A 20,987-nucleotide genomic window follows, 5' to 3' on the forward strand; every position below is an offset into this window, starting at 1 on the left:
GAGACGGATAGATTTCCCCATAGGTGTTAGACTTGGTTGAGTATTGTGATCTCTTAGATGACTTCCCTGTTATCCTATTTTGGGATTTTCAGAAAGCATTTGATACAGTAAGTCACAATTTTATCTTTGATTGTCTTAAGAATTTGAAATTTGGTCGTTTTTTTGTTGATGCTATTAGAACTCTGTATAATGGTGGCAATAGCTGTATCAAACTCTGTCATGGAACATCCTCAAGGTTTAACATTTACAAAGGAATACGACAAGGTTGTCCAATTTCACCTTTTTTATTTTTGTTAGTGTTACGCACGCCTCTAGGAAGAGGGAACGCAACACCCTGCTACAACTCAACTCTCCGTGGTGTGAAAGCGGTATGGACCGTAGGTGTAAGCAAGGATGACAAAAGGCAGAGAATTACCGTTTACAAGGAATTTATTCCGTTACACGGTAATTTGGGGGAAAAGGGGCTGGACGAAACCAAAGTAAATATCAAAACCCCCTCTCCTACCTTACCTGCCTACCCACTACCTACCTAACTAGCACCACCTGGTGCACTAACCAAAATACAGTATATCTCAAATTTTCTGCTCATTAGTTCATAAAAGTCAATTTGAAGGCATTACATTCCAGGCCAAAGAGATCAAGATATCCCAACTGACGAATGACACCTCACTTTTTTTGAAAAATGTGTCTCAAGCTAGATTAGCATTGGATATCGTGAAGCAGTTCTCCAAAATCTCAGGTTTGGCATTAAATCGTTCCAAATGTGAGATGTTTGTTTTGAAAGGAGCTGTAAATCCAGCAGATTGTAGCATCTCTGAAAAAGACTGTAACCTACATTGGTGTAAAGATCACCAAAAATCTTAAGGCTGTGAATGATCTTAATTTGAACCCTGTAACTGAATCTGTCCAAAAAAATTATCCTCATGGTAAGGGAGGGATTTAAGTCTTCAAGGAAGGGTGCTTTTATTCAAAGCTGAGGGGCTATCTCGTGCATCCTATCTTTTTTCATCTATTGACATTCCCAAATCCACTTGCTGTACCTTAGACAGGCTTTTGTACAACTTCATATGGAAAAACAAGCCACATAAGACGAAAAGAGATGTTATCACCAACTGTCACAACATCGACAGAAGGTGGCGCCTCTCCTCGTTCGGGTGGCGCTTGGCGGTCGTCGTCGCCGGCCTACTAGCAGCCACCGATCTCCTTTTCATTTTTCTTTTGGTGATGTCTGTTTTATGTTAGCACCTGTTTTGAGTTAGGTCATTAGTGGGGGGTATTTAGTCTGTCTTTAGGTTCTGGGATTGTGCGGGATTATTTGTGTCTACGTTGTTTAGGTTGGGGATTAGGTTTTCCTCTGCCATTTGTATATTGTTGCATACGGGTTTCCTGGGCTGCCTCCCTACTCAGTTTGCGGGCTCTTGCCTATTATTGGATGTATATTACCCTGCCTTGCATTTTGGCATTTTTGGACTGGTGCCTATTAAATGTGTTTTCACGGACCTTGGTCTCCTGCGCCTGACTTCACCCCTCCTGCATATTAGAGAATCGTGACACCAACAGGGTTTGTGATGGCCGTCAAAATGTCTTAGATTTCACTCTCTTCAATCAGATTTCAAAGGTCAACTGGATTAAAAGGTACATAATAAATCCTCATAGTTTCTGGAATATTATACCTCATTTTGTTTTTCAGAAGTTCGGAGGGCTTAATTTTTTTACTACAATGTCCATATATTGTGGGTAAACTTCCTGTGAAATTGGCGGATTTTCACAAGCAGGCTTTAATGTGCTGGGCTTTGTTGTATAAACACAACTTTTCACCTCATAAATGTTTTATATGGAACAATGAGTCGATATTACATAGAAACAAGATCTTATTTAACCATAAATGGTTAATATTAGTGGGAATCTATTTACACGGAGAGAATTTATGGAAAGATACAACTTTGAGGTTTCAAGCAAGGAATATGACACTGTTATTAAAGCTATACCTAGTGGGATAAAAACTTTACTTCAGAATAATGCATATTTTGGAATATCTCCGATTGTAAGCGATCCATCCAGTCAGATTATAATTGGTGGAGTTTATTATAATTGGTGGACTTATTTTGGAATATCTCCGATTGTAAGCAATATTCAGGTGAATGGCATTGGTCTACTAGATACGAAATTCAACAATTGTTTATTAAGGGATATTTTCTACAGCAAGTCTATTCCCTCTGTGATATTTTGTTGGGCTTCATCGTTTGATGTAAACTGGCGCCGTGCTTGGCTCACTACACACAAATTTATGGTGACCAATAAAGTAAAGAAGATCTCCTTTAAGATAATCCATAGATTCTATCCGTGTAATTGCTTGATTTCTAAATATATACTTGATGTTACCAGTGAATGCAGTTTTTGTGAACTAGAAACTGAATCTATTGAACACTTATTCTGTAATTGTTTATATAGGGAAGTGTTCGGGACTGATGTAAAACTATATCTTGGCCTCAAATTGCATACAACCATTGAAATTCCTAAGTTTGACATATTATTTTACTACACTGATTCCACAATTGAACGTGAGTATGTCATAAATCTCTTTATTAGGAAAAATGTTCATACACAAATCAACATTTATGAAGAAAAATACCCTTTTCTTAATTTTTTTATCTGATTTGAAAAACTATTTAGAGTCTTTAAAACGTATATAAAACGAAATGTAAAAAAAATGTATTCGCTATATGTCTGTATTTGATTTGATATCATGTGGATTAGTTTTATTTAAAAAAAAATCTCATTTCTTTGGAATCCCTCTGGCTGTTATGTTTATGTTTTGCATGTTAGTGTTAATACAATTTTAAAAAATAAAATAAATAAAGGGTAAACCCGTCAGACGTCATGATACATCAGAGGTGGGCTAAAATCCAAAGGTGCCTCACAACTGCACTCGCTCCGCAAAAAAAGTTAGGTGGTCAAAACACTCATGCACCATGAACAGCTTCCGTTTCTGTTAGTTATTGTGGCATCCCCTTACCGAACATAAAATGCCCGTTTTGCGTGAATCCAGGTTTGTAAAGTTGTGAGAAGCGATACTGAGTTAGTTGGCTAGTAAGCTGTGAACTGTTGGCTGGAAGTGCTTAACCGGAAGTCCCCCACAAAAAAACCCGCCCATATTTCCGTTGAAAATGAGGTGAATACTAAGGCAGGACATAGAAACCCAATAAACTACTAAACTAAATATTGAACAACAATTAGTCTTTGGCATCAAAGTGTGGGCTGTAGCATTTAGCCTACTTTTAAATTGTTTTGAATATACAATCAATCTTGCAAAATGTGTGGACAGGCACTCACTATAGGCAGCATGCATGTTTAGTTAGAAAAAGTCACTGCAAAATATCGAAATAGTCTGCCCACACCTCTACAGAAATGTGATCAAAATCGCCATTGCTCTTTCTTTAAGAAACTGCCATTGCCGAATGCCAATGGTTTCAAATTATACAGCAAAGAAAGGACATTGACACCATAAAAGGTGAATGGGGGTGTTTTCCAGGCGGAGTTTTAATGCTCGATCACGCAGTTTTACAACAGGTCTGGTTTATAACGGGAAATATGTGTATGTATGGCGTGTGCCAAGTTTATAAATCTCAATATTTTTGTAAGTGAGCAGACATTTTCAGAAATGGCGCACAGACATTTAGTGTGAAATGTATGGCTATAAATGAGGCCCAAGGACTTTATGTTTAGAGGGAAACTGGTACTGGCAGGCAAAACAGACAAATACTCTTTCTAAACATTAATCAAATCTCAATTGCGTTATGGTTCTAGAAACATAAAGACCTTTACTTTCATATCACATCAAAATTATTTCACAAGCGCAAAATAGATACTGTTTTAACAGGGTTTAACACCATTGCAGCCAACAGTATTTTCTGTTACAACACTTTTCTGGCATCCTTCCATCCGTTACACAAAGGTGTTCGGAGCAGTCTGTCTTCCGTAAACAAGTGCTATTACAAGGAAATATAGCCGTGTAGGAACATTTAACCTTGAAAATTGTTATTTTATTATTTATCGCTAATCTGAAAGATAAGGTCCTTATGTTTCGAAAACCGTACCGCAAGCGATGCGTGTTAACGTTCAGACTGAGCGTTGGGGCTCTTAACAAAACCCCTCCGGATGGAAGATACCTTCTTGAATAGACGTTAACGTTAGTTACCGTCTATGGATAGGCTAGTCCACAACCAATCGTTTGTTTAGCCATTTTCGACAATTACATATTCGCCTTACCTGTGTATCCAAATCCTTTGAGTCACACAATACCCAACTTGAAAGAGGACTTACTTGTAAAAGTGGTTGTTGTATTGCCTTCTCCTACAGTTGTTTTATCTCCAGCCACTACAGTGACTGTGAAGCTGTACTGTACTCCAGCAGTCAGCCCAGTGATGGTAGTGGAGGTTTCTGTGGTATTCATACTGACACCAGTCCCCTCTACTCTATAGAATGAACTGTTTCCCTTTGGTTGAGTCCAGCTCAGATACACAGACGATGTTGTGGTTCCAATCACATTGAGGTTGCCGACAACTCCGGGCTCTGTAGAGCAAAATGGAGGAAAAGGGGTGAGAAAAAAACATTTATTTAACCTGTCTCCTCCCCTTCATCTACACTGATTTGAAGTGGCTTTAACAAGTGACATCAATAAGGGATCATAGCTTTCACCTGGATTCACCTGGCCAACCTATGTCATGGAAAGAGCATGTTTTATACACTCATTGTATTTGGTATTTAGTGTACTGTATATAGTATGTTTATATTCAACTAAAACATTTAAAATGTAGTTATTGACCATTTGGCATCATTAGCCTTTAGTCGTACTTGTGTATACGTATACTGTACGAGGGTCGCCTTCTGTTTGCTTGTCCTGAGCAATGGCAATGACCTGGAGTGTGTACTGGGTCCCTTGGGTCAGGCTCTCTATGATGGCAGAGGTTGTGGATGTACGTTGGTCCTTCACTGTTCCTCCGTTATGAAACTCCACCCTGTAGCTTGATGCCTCTCCTGTAGGCTTGGTCCAGCTCAGAGAGAGAGACGTGGTGGTCTGAATGACAGTAGGGGTTGCGATGACAGCAGGTCCTGTTTGTGAAAGAGGAGTAGAGGGGGAGAGAAAGAGAAAGAGAGAAAGAGGGGAGCGAAAGAGAATGATGACGGTGAAGAGAACAGTAGAGAAAGGGATGAACGCCAGAGAAGAGTCATCTGATGTTTGAGGTTATTTTCCAGCTCAGTTTGAGGCAAAATAGTCTGTGGCTTGATTTGTTACATAAGCAACTCCTTCCGTGATGGTATCTCCAGCCACTGCAGTGACTCTGAATGTGTACCAAACTCCAGCAGTTAGTTCATTGATGTTGAAGGCTGTCTCATGTGTAGTTCTATTCATAGTTTTACTGCCATCAGTCCACTCTACTCTATAGAAGGAACTATTTCCCTCCGGTTCAGTCCAGCTCAGAGACATAGATGATGTTGTGATTTCAGAGACAGTAGGGTTCCTGATGATTGCGGGCTCTGTGCGTGCAAGAGAGGGGCATTTTGGTAAAAGATCACAGGAATCATAATTATTTATTAAATTTCTCATTAAATGAGGAGAAGCCTGCTACTTTTACACTTCTACTGAAATGTAAGGTACGTATGTAGGGTGCAAAAGTCATTCCTCTAAAAGCATAATGTAAAGATTGATAGCATGATCAATATAATGAAACGTTTTGGAGCAAAAAGTAGTTTTTTATAGTATCTTACGTATATACTGGTAAAAAAAACTATGGGTAATCCTACAGTAATCTTATCAGCAATGTCTGTAGAGACCATGACTCTGTACTGCACTCCAGCAGTCAGCTCAGTGATGTCAACGGTTGTCCCACTGGTAGTTGTATTCATTGTTTTACTGCCATCAGTCCGCTCTGCTCTATAGAAGGAGCTGTTTCCCTCTGGTTCAGTCGAGCTCAGAGACACTGATGATGTTGAGAGGAAATAAACTCTAGATCACCTTTACAACACACAGAGATGCATACAAAGCTCTCTCTTGCCCTCCATTTGGCAAATCTGACCATAATTCTATCCTCCTGATTCCTGCTTACAAGCATAAACTAAAGCAGGAAGTACCAGTACCACTCTCGCTCAATACGGGAGTGGTCAGAATACGCGAATGCTACGCTACAGGACTGTTTTGCTAGCACAGACTGGAATATGTTCCGGGATTCATCCAATGGCATTGAGGAGTATACCACCTCAGTCATCGGCTTCCTCAATAAGTGCATCGACGACGTCGTCCCCACAGTGACTGTACGTACATATCCCAACCAGAAGCCATGGATTACAGGCAACATCCGGATCGAGCTAAAGACTAGAGCTGCCGCTTTCAAGGAGCGGGACACTAATCCGGATGCTTACAAGAAATCCCGCTACGCCCTCAGACGAACCATCAAACTGGCAAAGCGTCAATACAGGTTTAAGATTGAATCCTACTACACCGGCTCCGACGCTCGTCGGATGTGGCAGGGCTTGAAAATGATTACGGGAAATATGGTCGCGAGCTGCCCAGTGACGAGAGCCTACCAGACGAGCTAAATGCCTTTTATGCTCACTTTGAGGCAAGAAACACTGAAACATGCATGAGAGCACCAGCTGTTCCGGATGACTGTGTGATAACGCTCTCAGTAGCCGATGTGAGCAAGACCTTTAAACAGGTCAACATTCACAAAGCTGCGGGGCCAGACGGATTACCAGGACGTGTACTCAAAGCATGCGCTGACCAATTGGCAAGTGTCTTCACTGACATTTTCAACCTGGCCGAGTCTGTGATACCTACATGTTTCAAGCAGACCACCATAATCGTGTCCAAGGAAACGAAGGTAACCTGCCTAAATGATTACCGCCCCTAGCACTCACGTCGGTAGCCATGAAGTGCTTTGAAAGGCTGGTCATGGCTCACATCAATAGCATCCTCACGGATACCCTAGACCCACTCCAATTGGCATACCGCCCCAACATATCCACAGATGAAGCAATCTCAATTGCACTCCACACTGCCCTTTCCCACTTGGACAAAAGGAACACCTATGTGAGAATGCTGTTCATTGACTACAGTTCAGTTTTCAACACCATAGTGCCCACGAAGCTCATCACTAAGCTAAGAACACTGGGACTAAACACCTCCCTCTGCTACTGGATCCTGGACTTCCTGACGGGCCGCCCCCAGGTGGTAAGGGTAGGCAACAACACGTCTGCCACACTGATCCTCAACACTGGGACCCATCAGGGGTGTGAGCTTAGTCCCCTCCTGTACTCCCTGTTCACCCATGACTGCGTGGCCAAACATGACTCCAACACCATCATTAAGTTTGCTGATGACACAACAGTGGTAGGCCTGATCACCGACATTGAGACAGCCTATAGGGAGACAGCCAATAGGGAGGAGGTCAGAGACCTTGCAGTGTGGTGCCAGGACAACAACCCCTCCCTCAATGTGAGCAAGACAAAGGAGCTGATCGCGGGCTGAACATGCCCTCATTAACATTGACGGAGCTGTAGTGGAGCGGGTCATGAGTTTCAAGTTCCTTGGTGTCCACATCACCAACAAACTATCATGGTCCAAACACACCAAAGACAGTCGTGAAGACGGCATGACAACACCTTTTCCCCCTCAGGAGACTGAAAAGATTTGTCATGGATCCCTCATGACCGATTGCATCACCACCTGATATGGCAACTGCTCGGCATCTGTCCGTAAGGAACTACAGAGGGTAGTGCGTACGGCCCAGTACATCACTGGGGCCAAGCTTCCTGCCATCCAGGACCTTTATACTAGGTGGTGTCAGAGGAATGCCCAAAAAATTGTCAGACTCCAGTCACCCAAGTCATAGACTGTTCTCTCTGCTACCACACGGCAAGCGGTACCGGAGCGCCAAGTCTAGGACCTAAAGGATCCTTAAAACCTCATACATCTAGACGTTCCGCTAGCGGAACACCTGCTCCAATAGCCAATGATGGGCGTGGCACGAATTACAAATTCCTCAAAAATACAAAAACTTCAATTTTTCAAACATATGACTATTTTACACCATTTTAAAGACAAGACTCTCCTTTATCTAACCACACTGTCCGATTTCGAAAAGGCTTTACAACAAAAGCAAAACATTAGATTATGTCAACAGAGTACCCAGCCAGAAATAATCAGACACCCATTTTTCAAGCTAGCATATAATGTCACATAAATCCAAACCACAGCTAAATGCAGCACTAACCTTTGATGATCTTCATCAGATGACACCCCTAGGACGTTATGTTATACAATACATGCATGTTTTGTTTAATCAAGTTCATATTTATATAAAAAAAACAGTAAAAAGCTGTTTTTACATTAGCATGTGACGTTCAGAACTAGCATACCCCCCGCAAACTTCCGGTGAATTTACTAAATTACTCACGATAAACGTTCACAAAAAACATAACAATTATTTTAAGAATTATAGATACAGAACTCCTCTATGCACTCGCTATGTCCGATTTTAAAATAGCTTTTCGGTGAAAGCACATTTTGCAATATTCTCAGTAGATAGCCCAGCCATCACGGCTAGCTATTTAGACACCCAGCAAGTTTAGCACTCACCAAAGTCAGATTTACTATAAGAAAAATGTTATTACCTTTGCTGTTCTTCGTCAGAATGCACTCCCAGGACTTCTACTTCAATAACAAATGTTGGTTTGGTCCCAAATAATCCATAGTTATATCCAAACAGCAGCGTTTTGTTCGTGCTTTCAAGACACTATCCGAATGGTAAAGAAGGGTGACGAGCACGACGCATTTCTTGACAAAACATTTCTAAATATTCCATTACCGTACTTCGAAGCATGTCAACCGCTGTTTACATTTTTTTATGCCATTTTTCTCGTAAAAAAGCGATAATATTCCGACCGGGAGTGGTGGTTTTCGTTCAGAGAGAGAAAGTAAACATGGAGTCGACTCGTGCACGAGCCTTAGTCTCATAGTACTCTGACCGGCCACTATCCAAACGCGCTAATGTTTTTCAGCCAGGGCCTGCAAAGCCACGATTCAGCTTTTTGCCGCCTTCTGAGAGCCCATGGGAGCCGTAGGAAGTGTCACGTAACAGCAGAGATCCCCTGTATTGGATAGAGATAGTCAAGAAGGCCAAGAAATGGTCAGACAGGGTACTTCCTGTTTGGAATCTTCTCAGGTTTTGGCCTGCCAAATGAGTTCTGTTATACTCACAGACACCATTCAAACAGTTTTAGAAACTTTGGAGTGTTTTCTATCCAAAGCTAATAATTATATGGAGTAATAGGAGTAATAATACGATTAAATCAGGTACGTTTTTATCCGGCCGTGAAAATACTGCCCCCTAGTCATAACAGGTTAACAGCTTCTACTCCCAAGCCATAAGATTGCTGAACAATTCATCAAATGTTATTATTGTTATTTTATTGTTACTTTTTATAATTTTTTACTTTAGTTTATTTGGTAAATATTTTCTTGAACTGCATTTCATGATAAGATTGTTGTATTCGGTGCACGTGACAAACAAAGTTTGATGAAGTTTGATTTGATTTTGAATTTCAGTAAGAGTGAGGTTCCTGATTACTTCAGGCTCTGTGGGTGCAAGGAAGGGGGTTTGAGGGGACAAAAGACAATATACTTTACAACGTCATTCAGGCCTACAGCATGACACATAACTGACTTGAAACTAAGAATCCAGATATTGTAAACTACGTCTTACTTGTAGCGAGTAAATAAAGCCTCTTTCTTTTTCTTCAGTAATCTCATTTCCAGCCACTGCAGTGACCCTGAATGTGTACTGCCCTGCAGCAGTCCGCTCAGATACACTTAAGGCTGTCTCATTGGTAGCTTCATTCATATCTCTACTGCCATCAGTTCACTCTACTCTATAGAAGGAGCTGTTTCCCTTTGGTTCATTCATCTAATTGCATGATCTTCTCCCAAAATGTACATTTCTTGAGACACAGATCAGAGACACAGATGATCTTGTAATTTCAGTGACAGGTAAGTTTTTTGATGACTTCAGGCTCTGAACGTGCAAGAAATGTACATTTTGGGAGAAGATCATGCAATTAGATGAATTACTACCTACTCTATCCAAGGCTTTCATCTCTTTTACTTAGAGGAATAAAAAAATACTAAACAAGGTTTCTTTCATAACCCTGGTTCTCTGATGTCTCACAAAGTGAGATATCTCACATTAGGATTTGATGGCGGCTCACTACTACAAAGAACCAATAACACAATGTGTGTCAGAGACAGATAGGTCGAGTGGCGACTCGCCCAACGGTTATTCTCAAGCATTTCTCTCTTCCTTGAACTCTTGCGAGCAGGGAAATGCGATGAGACAGCTTGCTCTATTATCAGAGAACCGGAGTTACGAAAGTAACTTAACCCTTGTGTAGTCTTAACATTCTGTATACTCCCCTTGTCTTAAGGGTAAAAAATTACCCGCCTTCACTAAACCCCTTAAACAGAGCAGTTTAATTGAATTGTAAACCCCAAATCTATTTTGCATGAAGAAACAAACTTCATCACAAACTTTGTGAATATCTGGGTTTTCCCGCTTCACAATGCAGAAAGACTGCATTTAATCAGTGGAAAACACTCGTTTTTATTATAACACACCTGTCATAATTGTTTTACAGTCCTTCTTTGGGGGGCAGAATTGGCATCTCCTCCTCTTGCCTGCCCCAGCTGCAGCCTCAGGTGGATCAGGACAAGATTCAGCCCCCTGAACAGCTTTCACAAGCGCTGCAGAGGCTGCTGTGCGGGGGAGGCACTCCCTTTTTTGAATGTGTGGGGTTACAAGTGCTTTTCCCAGCTGCTCCAGGAACACCCTCCTCTTGTTCCGCTTATAAGGCATCCAGGTAGGGTTGATCTTGTTCCATATCACAAAGGCATTGTATGAGGACACATCAATGTTGTTATGGAAGATGACCACGGGCCAGTGGGCAGTCATCCTCCTGCAGCTGTAAGTTCCAATCACCTTGTCCAGGTTGTCCACGCCTCCATTGTTGTCGTTGTAGTCCAGGATGATGGCTGGCTTCCTGTCCTCACAATCACTGATCTCAGCCATTTTGTGCAATGTGCTCAGGAGGACCACATTCTTGTTCCTCTTTTGGAGGTAAGAAACTAGAGTGGTGGTGGTGGGGGTGAATGCCTCTCTCCCCCTTGTTGTGAGGAGTGCAGGGGGGAGCTTAGGCTTGTTCTTTCTAACTTTGCCAACCATGGTGATCTTCCTCTTCAGGAGCTGCTGGCTGAGTTCAATCAGTAGCACACATAATCTCAATTTCTCAATGTGTATGTATGTGTGTGTGTGTCTTTGTGGTTTTTGTGGTGTGGAAATGATTTTATAACTGCTAGGTCAAAAATGACCCTAAGACAATCTTTGTACCCTGGTGGTGTACAGCTTTCATGGAAATATGAACAAATGCGATGTTTAACCTTTTCTAATGTTGGGGTAATACAATTTCAAGTTGAGAAAATGTCATTTAGGGGGTTTTCTCTGCTGTTAAACATAGTGACGGGTCATTTTTTAACCTTAAGACATCACAAGGGTTAATTTCTCTTTCAAATAATTGTTTAGTGTCTCACATTGGGCAAACTCACGTATCACAGACATGCTCTGCGAAACCAAGGTAGTCCCAACAGTATCCCCCTCAGAGGCTCAGAGGAAAGTATGCGCCAACAAAGGTGCAGTGACATCCAGTCTGTAAAACCTCACAAATGTACAGTGTCTTTGGAAGGTATTCAGACCCCTTGACTGTTTGCACATTTTGTTACATTACAGCCTTATTCTAAAATCGATTAAATATTTTTTTAAATCCTCAGCAATCTACACACAAAACCCCATAATGACAAAGCAAAAAGTTTTTTTGAAATGTAGGCTAATTTATAAAACAAAGCTCAGGTGCATCCTGTTTCCATTAATCGTCCTTAAGATGTTATTAGAACTTGATTGGAGTCCATCTGTGATAAATTCAATTGATTGGACATGATTTGGAAAGGCACACACCTGTCTATATAAGGTCCCACAGTTGACAGTGCATGTCAGAGCAAAAACCAAGCCATGAGGTCGAAGGAATTATCTGTAGAGCTCCGCGACAGGATTGTGTCGAGGCACAGATCTGGGGAAGGACACCAAAACACTTCTGCAGCATTTAAGGTCCCCCAAAACACAGTGGCCTCCATCATTCTTAAGTGGAAGAAGTTTGCAACCACCAAGAGTCTCTAGAGCTGGATGCCCGGCCAAACTGAACAATCGGAGGAGAAGGGCCTTGCTCAGGGAGGTGACCAAGAACCCGATGGCCACTGACAGAGCTCCCCTGTGGAGATGGGAGAAACTTCCAGAAGGACAACCATCTATGCAGCACTCCACCAATCAGGCCTTTATGGTAGAGTGGCCAGACAGAAGCCACTCCTCAGTAAAAGGCACATAACAGCCCGCTTGAAGTTTGCCAAAAGGCACCTAAAGTCCCTCAGACCATGAGAAACAACATTCTCTGGTCTGATGAAACCAAGATTGAACCCTTTAGCCTGAATGCCAAGCCTCACGTCTAGAGGAAACCTGCCACTATCCCTACGGTGAAGCATGGTGGTGGTAGTATCATGCTGTGCAGGTGTTTTTCAGCGACAGGGACAGTGAGATTAGTCAGGATCGAGAGAAAGACGAAGGAGCAAATTACAGAGGGATCCTTGATGAAAACCTGGTCCAGAGCGCACAGGACCTCAGACTGGGGCAAAGTTTCACTTTCCAACAGGACAATGACCCTAAGCACACAGCAAAGACAACGAAGACTGGCTTCGGGACAACTCAATGTGAGCATAGAAGGCATTTACCTCATCTGGTAGGCTGTAGTTACATAGGTGGCATGTTGGTGAAAATGATGTAAAACAGATTTCAGTTTACCTGCTTTAAAACCTGTTTGGGATAGGGGGCAGTATTTTCATGGCCGGATAAAAAACGTACCCAATTTAATCTGGTTACTACTCCTGCCCAGAAACTAGAATATGCATATAATTAGTAGATTTGGATAGAAAACACTCTAAAGTTTCTAAAACTGTTTGAATGGTGTCTGTGAGTATAACAGAACTCATATGGCAGGCCAAAACCTGAGAAGATTCCATACAGGAAGTGCCCTGTCTGACAATTTGTTGTCCTTCTGTTGCATCTCTATCGAAAATACAGCATCTGTGCTGTAACGTGACATTTTCTAAGGCTTCCAATGGCTCTCAGAAGGCGCCAGAAAGTGGAATGGGGTGTCTGCTGTCTCTGGGCGAAGAACAGCAGGAGAATTTGTGAGTGGTCAGCCTGGGGACAGTGACACTGGAGATGCGCATTCACGAGAATTCTCAATATTTTTCTTTCAGCCTTTGAATGAATACAAGGTCGCCCGGTTGGAATATTATCGCTATTTTATGAGAAAAATAGCATCAAAATTGATTTTAAACAGTATTTGACATGCTTCGAAGTACGGTAATGGAATATTTCTATTTTTTTTGTCACGAAATGCGCTCGCGCGTCACCCTTCGGATAGTGACCTGAACGCACGAATAAAACGGAGCTATTTGAATATAACTATGGATTATTTGGAACCAAAACAACATTTGTTGTTGAAGTAGAAGTCCTGGGAGTGCATTCTGACGAAGAACAGCAAAGGTAATCAAATTTTTCACCCAAACTTGGTGGGTGTCAAAATAGCTAGCCGTGATGGCCGAGCTATGTACTGAGAATATTGCAAAATGTGCTTTCGCCGAAAAGCTATTTTAAAATCTGACACCGCGATTGCATAAAGGAGTTCTGTATCTATAATTCTTAAAATAATTGTTATGTATTTTGTGAACGTTTATCATGAGTAATTTAGTAAATTCACCAGAAGTTTTCGCTGGGTATGCTAGTTCTGAACATCACATGCTAATGTAAAAAGCTGTTTTTTTTATATAAATATGAACTTGATTGAACAAAACATGCATGTATTGTATAACATAATGTCCTAGGAGTCTCATCTGATGAACATCATCAAAGGTTAGTGCTGCATTTAGCTGTGGTTTTGGTTTTTGTGACATATATGCTTGCTTTGAAAATGGCTGTGTGATTATTTTTGGCAGCCTGACATAATCTAATGTTTTGCTTTCACTGTAAAGCCTTTTTGAAATCGGACAATGTGGTTAGATTAACGAGAGTGTTGTCTTTAAAATGCTGTAAAATAGTCATATGTTTGAGAAATTGAGGTATTTTTTGAGGTATTTGTATTTCGCGCCATGCTCTACCATTGGATATTGGTGAGGCATTCCGCTAGCGGAACGTCTGTCCTCAATCACTGGCCACTAGAAACATCGCCTCTGAATGTGCATTTTCTTGTTTGTGTAACAGTATAGCTTCCGTCCGTCTCCTCGCCCCTACCTGGGCTTGAGCCACACACATCAACAACTGACACCCACGAAGCATCGTTACCCATCGCTCCACAAAAGCTGCAGCCCTTGCAGAGCAAGGGGAACAACTACTTCAAGGTCTCAGAGCGAGTGACGTCACCGATTGAAACGCTATTAGCGCGCACCCCGCTAACTAGCTAGCCATTTCACCCCGGTTACATTTGCTTATGGCACTAAACAGCTCGTTGAGTGTTGTCTTAGCATCGGTTTGTGGTGGTCAGTAGACAGCTACGAAAAATATAGATGAAAACTCTGTTGGTAAATTGTATGGTCTGCAGCTTATCATGAGGTATTCCTTAACATTACAGATTGCGCACCAGCTGCTGTTAACAAAGTCTGGACAGAGTCTGGACAATGCATAGAAAAGCCAGCGAGATGTACAGTGCCATCAGAAAGTATTCATACCCCTTGGCTTATTCCACATTTGGTTGTGTTACAGCCTGAATTAAATTTAAAAAATAAAAAATAAAAAAAATAAAAATATATACTTATTGCACACAGAGTGAGTCCATGCGACTTATTATGGGACTTGTTAACCACATTTTTACTCCTGAACTTATTTAAGCTTGTTATAACAAAATAATTGAATACTTATTGAGAGACATTTCACATTTGTAATTCATTTGTAAAAATGTAATGTGCAAATATTGTACAATCCAGGTGTGCAAAGCTCTTAGAGACATATCCAGACAGATTCACAGCTGTAATCGCTGCCAAATGTGATTCTAACATGTATTGAATCAGGGGGTTGAATACTTATGTAAATGAGATATTTCATTTTCAATAAATGTGCAAATATTCATAAAAACATGTTTTAACTTTGTCATTAAGGGGTATTGCGCCTAGATGGGTGAAGAAAAAAAATATTTAATCCATTTTGAATTCAGGCTGTAACACCACAAGACTTGCAATAAGTCAAGGGGTATGAAAACTTTCTGAAAGAATTGTATATCTAAGAAAAATATCAAAAAGCACTTAACCAAGATGCTTACTTGTAAAAGTGGTTGTTTCACTGCCTTCTCCTACAGTTGTATTATCTCCAGCCACTGCAGTGACTCTGAATGTGTACCCCACTCCAGCAGGGAGCCCAGTGATGGTAGTGGAGGTTCTTGTGGTATTCTTACTGCCAATGTCACTGCCATCAGTCCACTCTACTATATAGAAGGAGCTGTTTCCCTCTGGTTCAGTCCAGCTCAGAGACACTGAAGATGTTCTGATTTCAGACACAGTAAGTTTCCTGACGATTGCAGGCTCTGTGCGTGCAAGAGAGAGGGACATTTGGGAAAAGATACAGAATTTCAACTAAATCAAGTCCAATATTATCAAGTGAGCCTAAATGAGAGCCATTTAATGTGAAATGCATGAAAGCATTGTCTTTCTTATTGCAACAGACATGGCAACTTATCACATGTTCTTAGATGTGAACAAGTAATATATAAACGAATATAAATAGTGCCTGTGGCATTGACACAATCCGACATTAAAGTATCTGAGTTACTCACTTGTATATTTCAAAACGGTTTTGTTTTGTCCTTCACTTTTGTTATCTCCAGCCACTGCAGTGACTGTGAAGTTGTACTGTACTCCAGCAGTGAGACCAGTAACATTTACAGAAGTTCCTGTGGTATTCTGACTGTCATTGATACTGCCATCAGTCCACTCTACTTTATAGAAGGAACTACCCTCTGGTTTAGTCCAGCTCAGAGACACTGACGATGTTGTGATTTTGGTGACAGTGAGGATTGTGATGGTTTCAGGCTCTGTGCGTGCAAGAAAGGTGGGTGGGGGAGAGAGAACAAGTATGTCTGGAATTACTACAGAAGTAGACGTTGTGAGCCGCAGATATACAGCCGAAGAACATTTGCAGAGTCGAGAGAAAACAATGTTCTCACAGTAATTAAGATAGTCGTTTAAGGAGAGCTTGTCAGGATCAACACAAAGTTCTTTTCAGTCCAGGACCAGGCTTAATCTGGGTCAAAACCAGCCCTTAGAGTGAGATACTTACTTGTTGTGAAGTTATTGCAGCAGTTGACTTGTTGGATATCGTTACACAGGACATGCACACTGTGGGTGGACCCAGGAGCCAGTCCAGACAGGGTGGCCAGAGTTGAGTTGCAGAAAACTGAAGTACCGCCAGTGCTCACGGTGCAGTTGGCATGTACCTGAATATTAATCTCCGTTGCTGTTGTACTGGTTTTGAAATTCGTACAAGGAGCGCCTAAAATGGTAGGAGAGTTTTGGATTGAGGGAAACCAATCAGAATGTATTTGCACATGTGTATACTGTAACTGTTTGAATAACAATTAGGACCTTGATTATGTTTCTGGAACTTTAAAATCAAGTGTACTTCGTATCATTCATCGTCGTCTACTTACTTCAGATTTATCTTTCATAAATTCTTGAAGTGGAAATGGCTGTACTTACATTGAGCTTGTGAGCCCTGTAAGGAAGATGAAAAGGACAGTTAGTAATCATACCAGTAGAGGTCAGCATTAACTCAGAACAGTGATCAAATTGTTGCCTCCACAAGTCCTGGCCTATTCTAGCAATCTTACCATCTAGGGCAGGCCTAGGCAATAATTTTCCATGGAGGGCCACATTAGAATATTTTTGCCATCGTGGGCCAGAATCAACAATAACAAGGCCGCAGAGCCAGACGGATTACCAGGACATGTACTCCGAGCATGCGCTGACCAACTGGCAAGTGTCTTCACTGAAATGTTCAACCTGTCCCTGACCAAGTCTGTAATACCAACATGTTTCAAGCAGACCACCATTGTATCTGTCCCCAAGAACACCAAGGTAACCTGTCTAAATGACTACTCAACCGTAACACTCTGTAGCCATGAAACGCATCGAAAGGCTGGTCATGGGTCACATCAATACCATTATCCCAGAAACCCTAGACCCACTCCAATTTGCATACCGCCCCAACAGATCCACACTGCCCTTTCCCACCTGGACAAAAGGAACACCTACATGAGAATGCTATTCATTGACTACAGCTCAGTGTTCAACACCATAGTGCCCTCAAAAGTCATCACTAAGATAATGACCCTGGGACTAAACACCTCCCTTTACAACTGGATCCTGGACTTCCTGACGGGCTGCCTCCGGGTGGTAAGGGTAGGTAACAACACATCTGCCATGCTGATCCTCAACCCAGGGGCCCCTCAGGGGTGCGTGCTTAGTCCCCTCCTGTACTCCCTGTTCACCCATGATTGGATGGCCAAGCACGACTCCAACACCATCATTAAGTTTGCAGACGACACAACAGTGGTAGGCCTGATCACTGACAATGATGAGACAGCCTATAGGGAGGAGGCCAGGATAACAACCTCCCCCTCAACATGATCAAGACAAAGGAGATGATTGTGGACTACAGGAAAAGGTGGACCGAGCACGCCCCCATTCTCATCGACGGGGCTGCAGTGGAGCAGGTTGAGAGCTTCAAGTTCCTTGGTGTCCACATCACCAACAAACTATCATGGTCCAAACACACCAAGACAGTCGTGAAGAGGGCACGACAACGCCTATTCCCCCTCAGGAGACTGAAAAGATTTGTCATGGGTCCTCAGATCCTAAAAAGGTTCTACAGCTGCACCATCAAGAGCATCCTGACGGGTTGCATCACTGCCTGGTATGGCAACTGCTCGGGCTCCGACCGCAAGGCACTACAGAGGGTAGTGCGTACGGCCCAGTACATAATTGGGGCCAAGCTTCCTGCCATCCAGGACCTCTATACTAGGCGGTGTCAGAGGAAGGCCCAAAGAATTGCCAAGGACTCCAGCCACCCTATTCAAAGACTGTTCTCTCTGCTACCGCACGGCAAGCAGTACCAGAGTGCCAAATCTAGGTCCAAAAGGCTTCTTAATAGCTTCTAACCCCAAGCCTTAAGACTCTTGAACAGTTAATCAAATGGACTATTTGAACTGTCCCCACCCCCCATTTTTAAGCCTTTGCTACTCTGTTTATTATCCATGCAATGTCACTTTACCTCTACCTACATGTTCATGTTGATATCAAATCAAATTCTATTAGTCACATGTGCCGAATACAACAGGTGTAGACCTTACAGTGAAATGCTAACTTACGAGCCCCTAACCAACAGTGCAGTTTAAAAAAAATACAGATAAGAGATAAAAGTCCTTTAAGAGGAGCAGTAAAAAATAACAACATATACAGGGGGGTGCCGGTACAGAGTCATTGTTCGGGGGCACCGGTTAGTTGAGGTAGTATGTACATGTAGGTAGAGTTAATTTAAGTGACTATGCATAGATGACAATAGAGAGTGGCAGTGGTGTGGAGAGGGGAAGGGGGGGCAGCAATGTGAATAGTCTGGGTAGCCATTTGACTAGATGTTCAGAAGCTGTTTAGAAGCCTCTTGGACCTAGACTTGGCGCTCCGGTACCGCCTGCCGTGTGGTAGCAGAGAGAACAGCCTATGTCTAGGGTGTTACCTCAATTACCTCGACTAACCGATGCCCCTGCTTGCACACTCACTCTGTACCAGAACTCCCTGTATATAGCCTCGCTACTGTTGTTTTATTGTTGCTCCTTAATGATTTGTTATATTTAAAAAATAAACATTGACTGCATTGTTGGTTAAGGGCTTGTAAGTAAGCATTTCACTGTAAAGTGCATGTGACAAATACAATTTGATTTGAGAGTGTGGCTCCGCATTTCTGGCTCCTACAGATGCCACAACCTGGATAAAGTCCTTCTACAGTCACATCCAAAACTATTGGCACCCTTGATAATGATGAGCAAAAAAGACAGTATAAAATAAATAATACAAATACCGAGCTATATTGTATGATCAAAACATTTCGAAAAGTATATTATTTTATTTTGTGCAATTGCTCAGAGAAAGAGATTTTGTTTAACAAGTTTTTAAAAATCTATAAAAGATAGGTGTCAAAATGATTGACACCCCTAAATATTGTTCTAAATAAAATCAAACAAAATTAAATTTGCATTAACATTCTACTTTAAATTAATCACAGTTTAAGGAACAGCATTGTGGCCTTCCATGGCTTCCTGTTTCACCGGGGTATAAAAATGAGGTAACACGCATGTAAAATCCCTTTGTCATCCATCACCATGGGGAAAGGCAAAGAAATCACAAATGTAAAGAGAGAAATGGTTGTTGACTTTCATAAATCAGGGAATGGGTAAAACAAAAATACTGAAAAAAAATTACACTTACCACTATTAGGGCAACAATTAAGATGTTTAAAATCCCTGGAACAGTGGTAAACTTGCCTGCTAGAGGACCTAAGTGTATCTTGTCCACACGCACAGTGAGAAAGGCAAAGAAATGTCCAAGGGCAAAAGTTTGAAAATTACAGAACTTTGCATCTTAGGGTCACCAAGTCTCTAAATCTACAATTAGACGCCCCCTCCATGCCAATAGGCTATTTGGAAGGGTTGCCATTAAAAATACTTTATTGATATCAACCAACAAATGTAAATGCCTCTAGTTTGCTAAACAGAGATGAGACAGAAATAGAGCTCTTTGACCACATACGCAAGTGGTGGGTTTGTACTTCGAAAGAAGAATGTAAATACAGAAAATAACCTCATACCTACTGTAAAATATGGTGGTTGATCTTTGATGTTATGGAGATGTTTTGCTTCCACTGGTCCTGGAGCCCTGGAGTACCAGGACATTTTAGCTAAAAACCTGGTTGCCTCTGCCAGGAGGCCCCAAGTGGATCTTCCAGCAAGACAACCCCAAGCACACATCAACATCCACAACGAAATGGTTAATTGACCACAAAATCAGCATTTTGCAATGGCCATCTCAGTCTCTGGACTGAAGAGGGCAGTCCATCAGCGCAGACCGAAGGATATCAAGGATCAGGAAAGATTCTGTATCAAGATTCTATGATCATCCCAATGTATTCTTCAATTTCATAAAACATTTTAGAAAAAGACTCGAAAGGGAACAGGTACCAATAAATTTGACACCAATGTTTTTTTGTTTTCTTTCATTACTTTTTTTATAAAAAATATTTTGCTCTGAGCAATTGTATTAGTAAAAAATAAAATCAATATAATTTCTTGGAGCGTACAATATACAGTAGCTCCGTAATTATATTATTATTTTATACAGTCTTTAATGCTCATCTTTATCAAGAATCCCAAAAATTTTGGACGTGTCTGTGTTCCCTTGGGCCAGATGGGTCATGACACAGGCCATCTGAAGTCTCCAAGCACATTACCTACCAGTGGAATAACCTATGTACAACAGCGGAGGCTGCTGAGGGGAGGACGGCTCATAATAATGGCTGGAATGGAGTCAATGGAATGGTATCAAACATGGGGGTTTTCATGTAGTTGATACAACTCCATTGACTCCATTCCAGTCTTTATTATGAGCTGTCCTCCCCTCAGCATCCTCCACTGATGTACAACCTCAGGCGGCTGAAGAAATTCTGCATGGCCCCGAAGACCCTCACGAATTTCTACAGATGCACCATTGAAAGCATTCTGTCGGGCTGCAT

At 41.7% G+C, this 20,987-nt stretch overlaps 1 protein-coding gene across 1 annotated transcript in view; it reads right to left on the reverse strand.

Annotated features, from left to right (window-relative positions):
• Window positions 1-20,987, reverse strand: part of LOC115197043 (receptor-type tyrosine-protein phosphatase eta-like) — a 67,506-nt gene that overhangs the window by 29,898 nt on the left and 16,621 nt on the right. Inside the window, exons 2-7 of the mRNA XM_029758176.1 lie at window positions 16,904-16,919; window positions 16,485-16,697; window positions 15,982-16,239; window positions 15,472-15,732; window positions 4,855-5,112; window positions 4,324-4,572 (exon numbers count right to left, since the gene is read on the reverse strand). Coding sequence (XP_029614036.1) covers window positions 4,324-4,572; window positions 4,855-5,112; window positions 15,472-15,732; window positions 15,982-16,239; window positions 16,485-16,697; window positions 16,904-16,919 — 1,255 coding nt within the window. The remainder of the gene's footprint in view (window positions 1-4,323; window positions 4,573-4,854; window positions 5,113-15,471; window positions 15,733-15,981; window positions 16,240-16,484; window positions 16,698-16,903; window positions 16,920-20,987) is intronic.

Source organism: Salmo trutta, chromosome 7 (genome assembly GCF_901001165.1).
Source record: "Salmo trutta chromosome 7, fSalTru1.1, whole genome shotgun sequence".
NCBI classification, from domain to species: Eukaryota; Metazoa; Chordata; class Actinopteri; order Salmoniformes; family Salmonidae; genus Salmo; species Salmo trutta.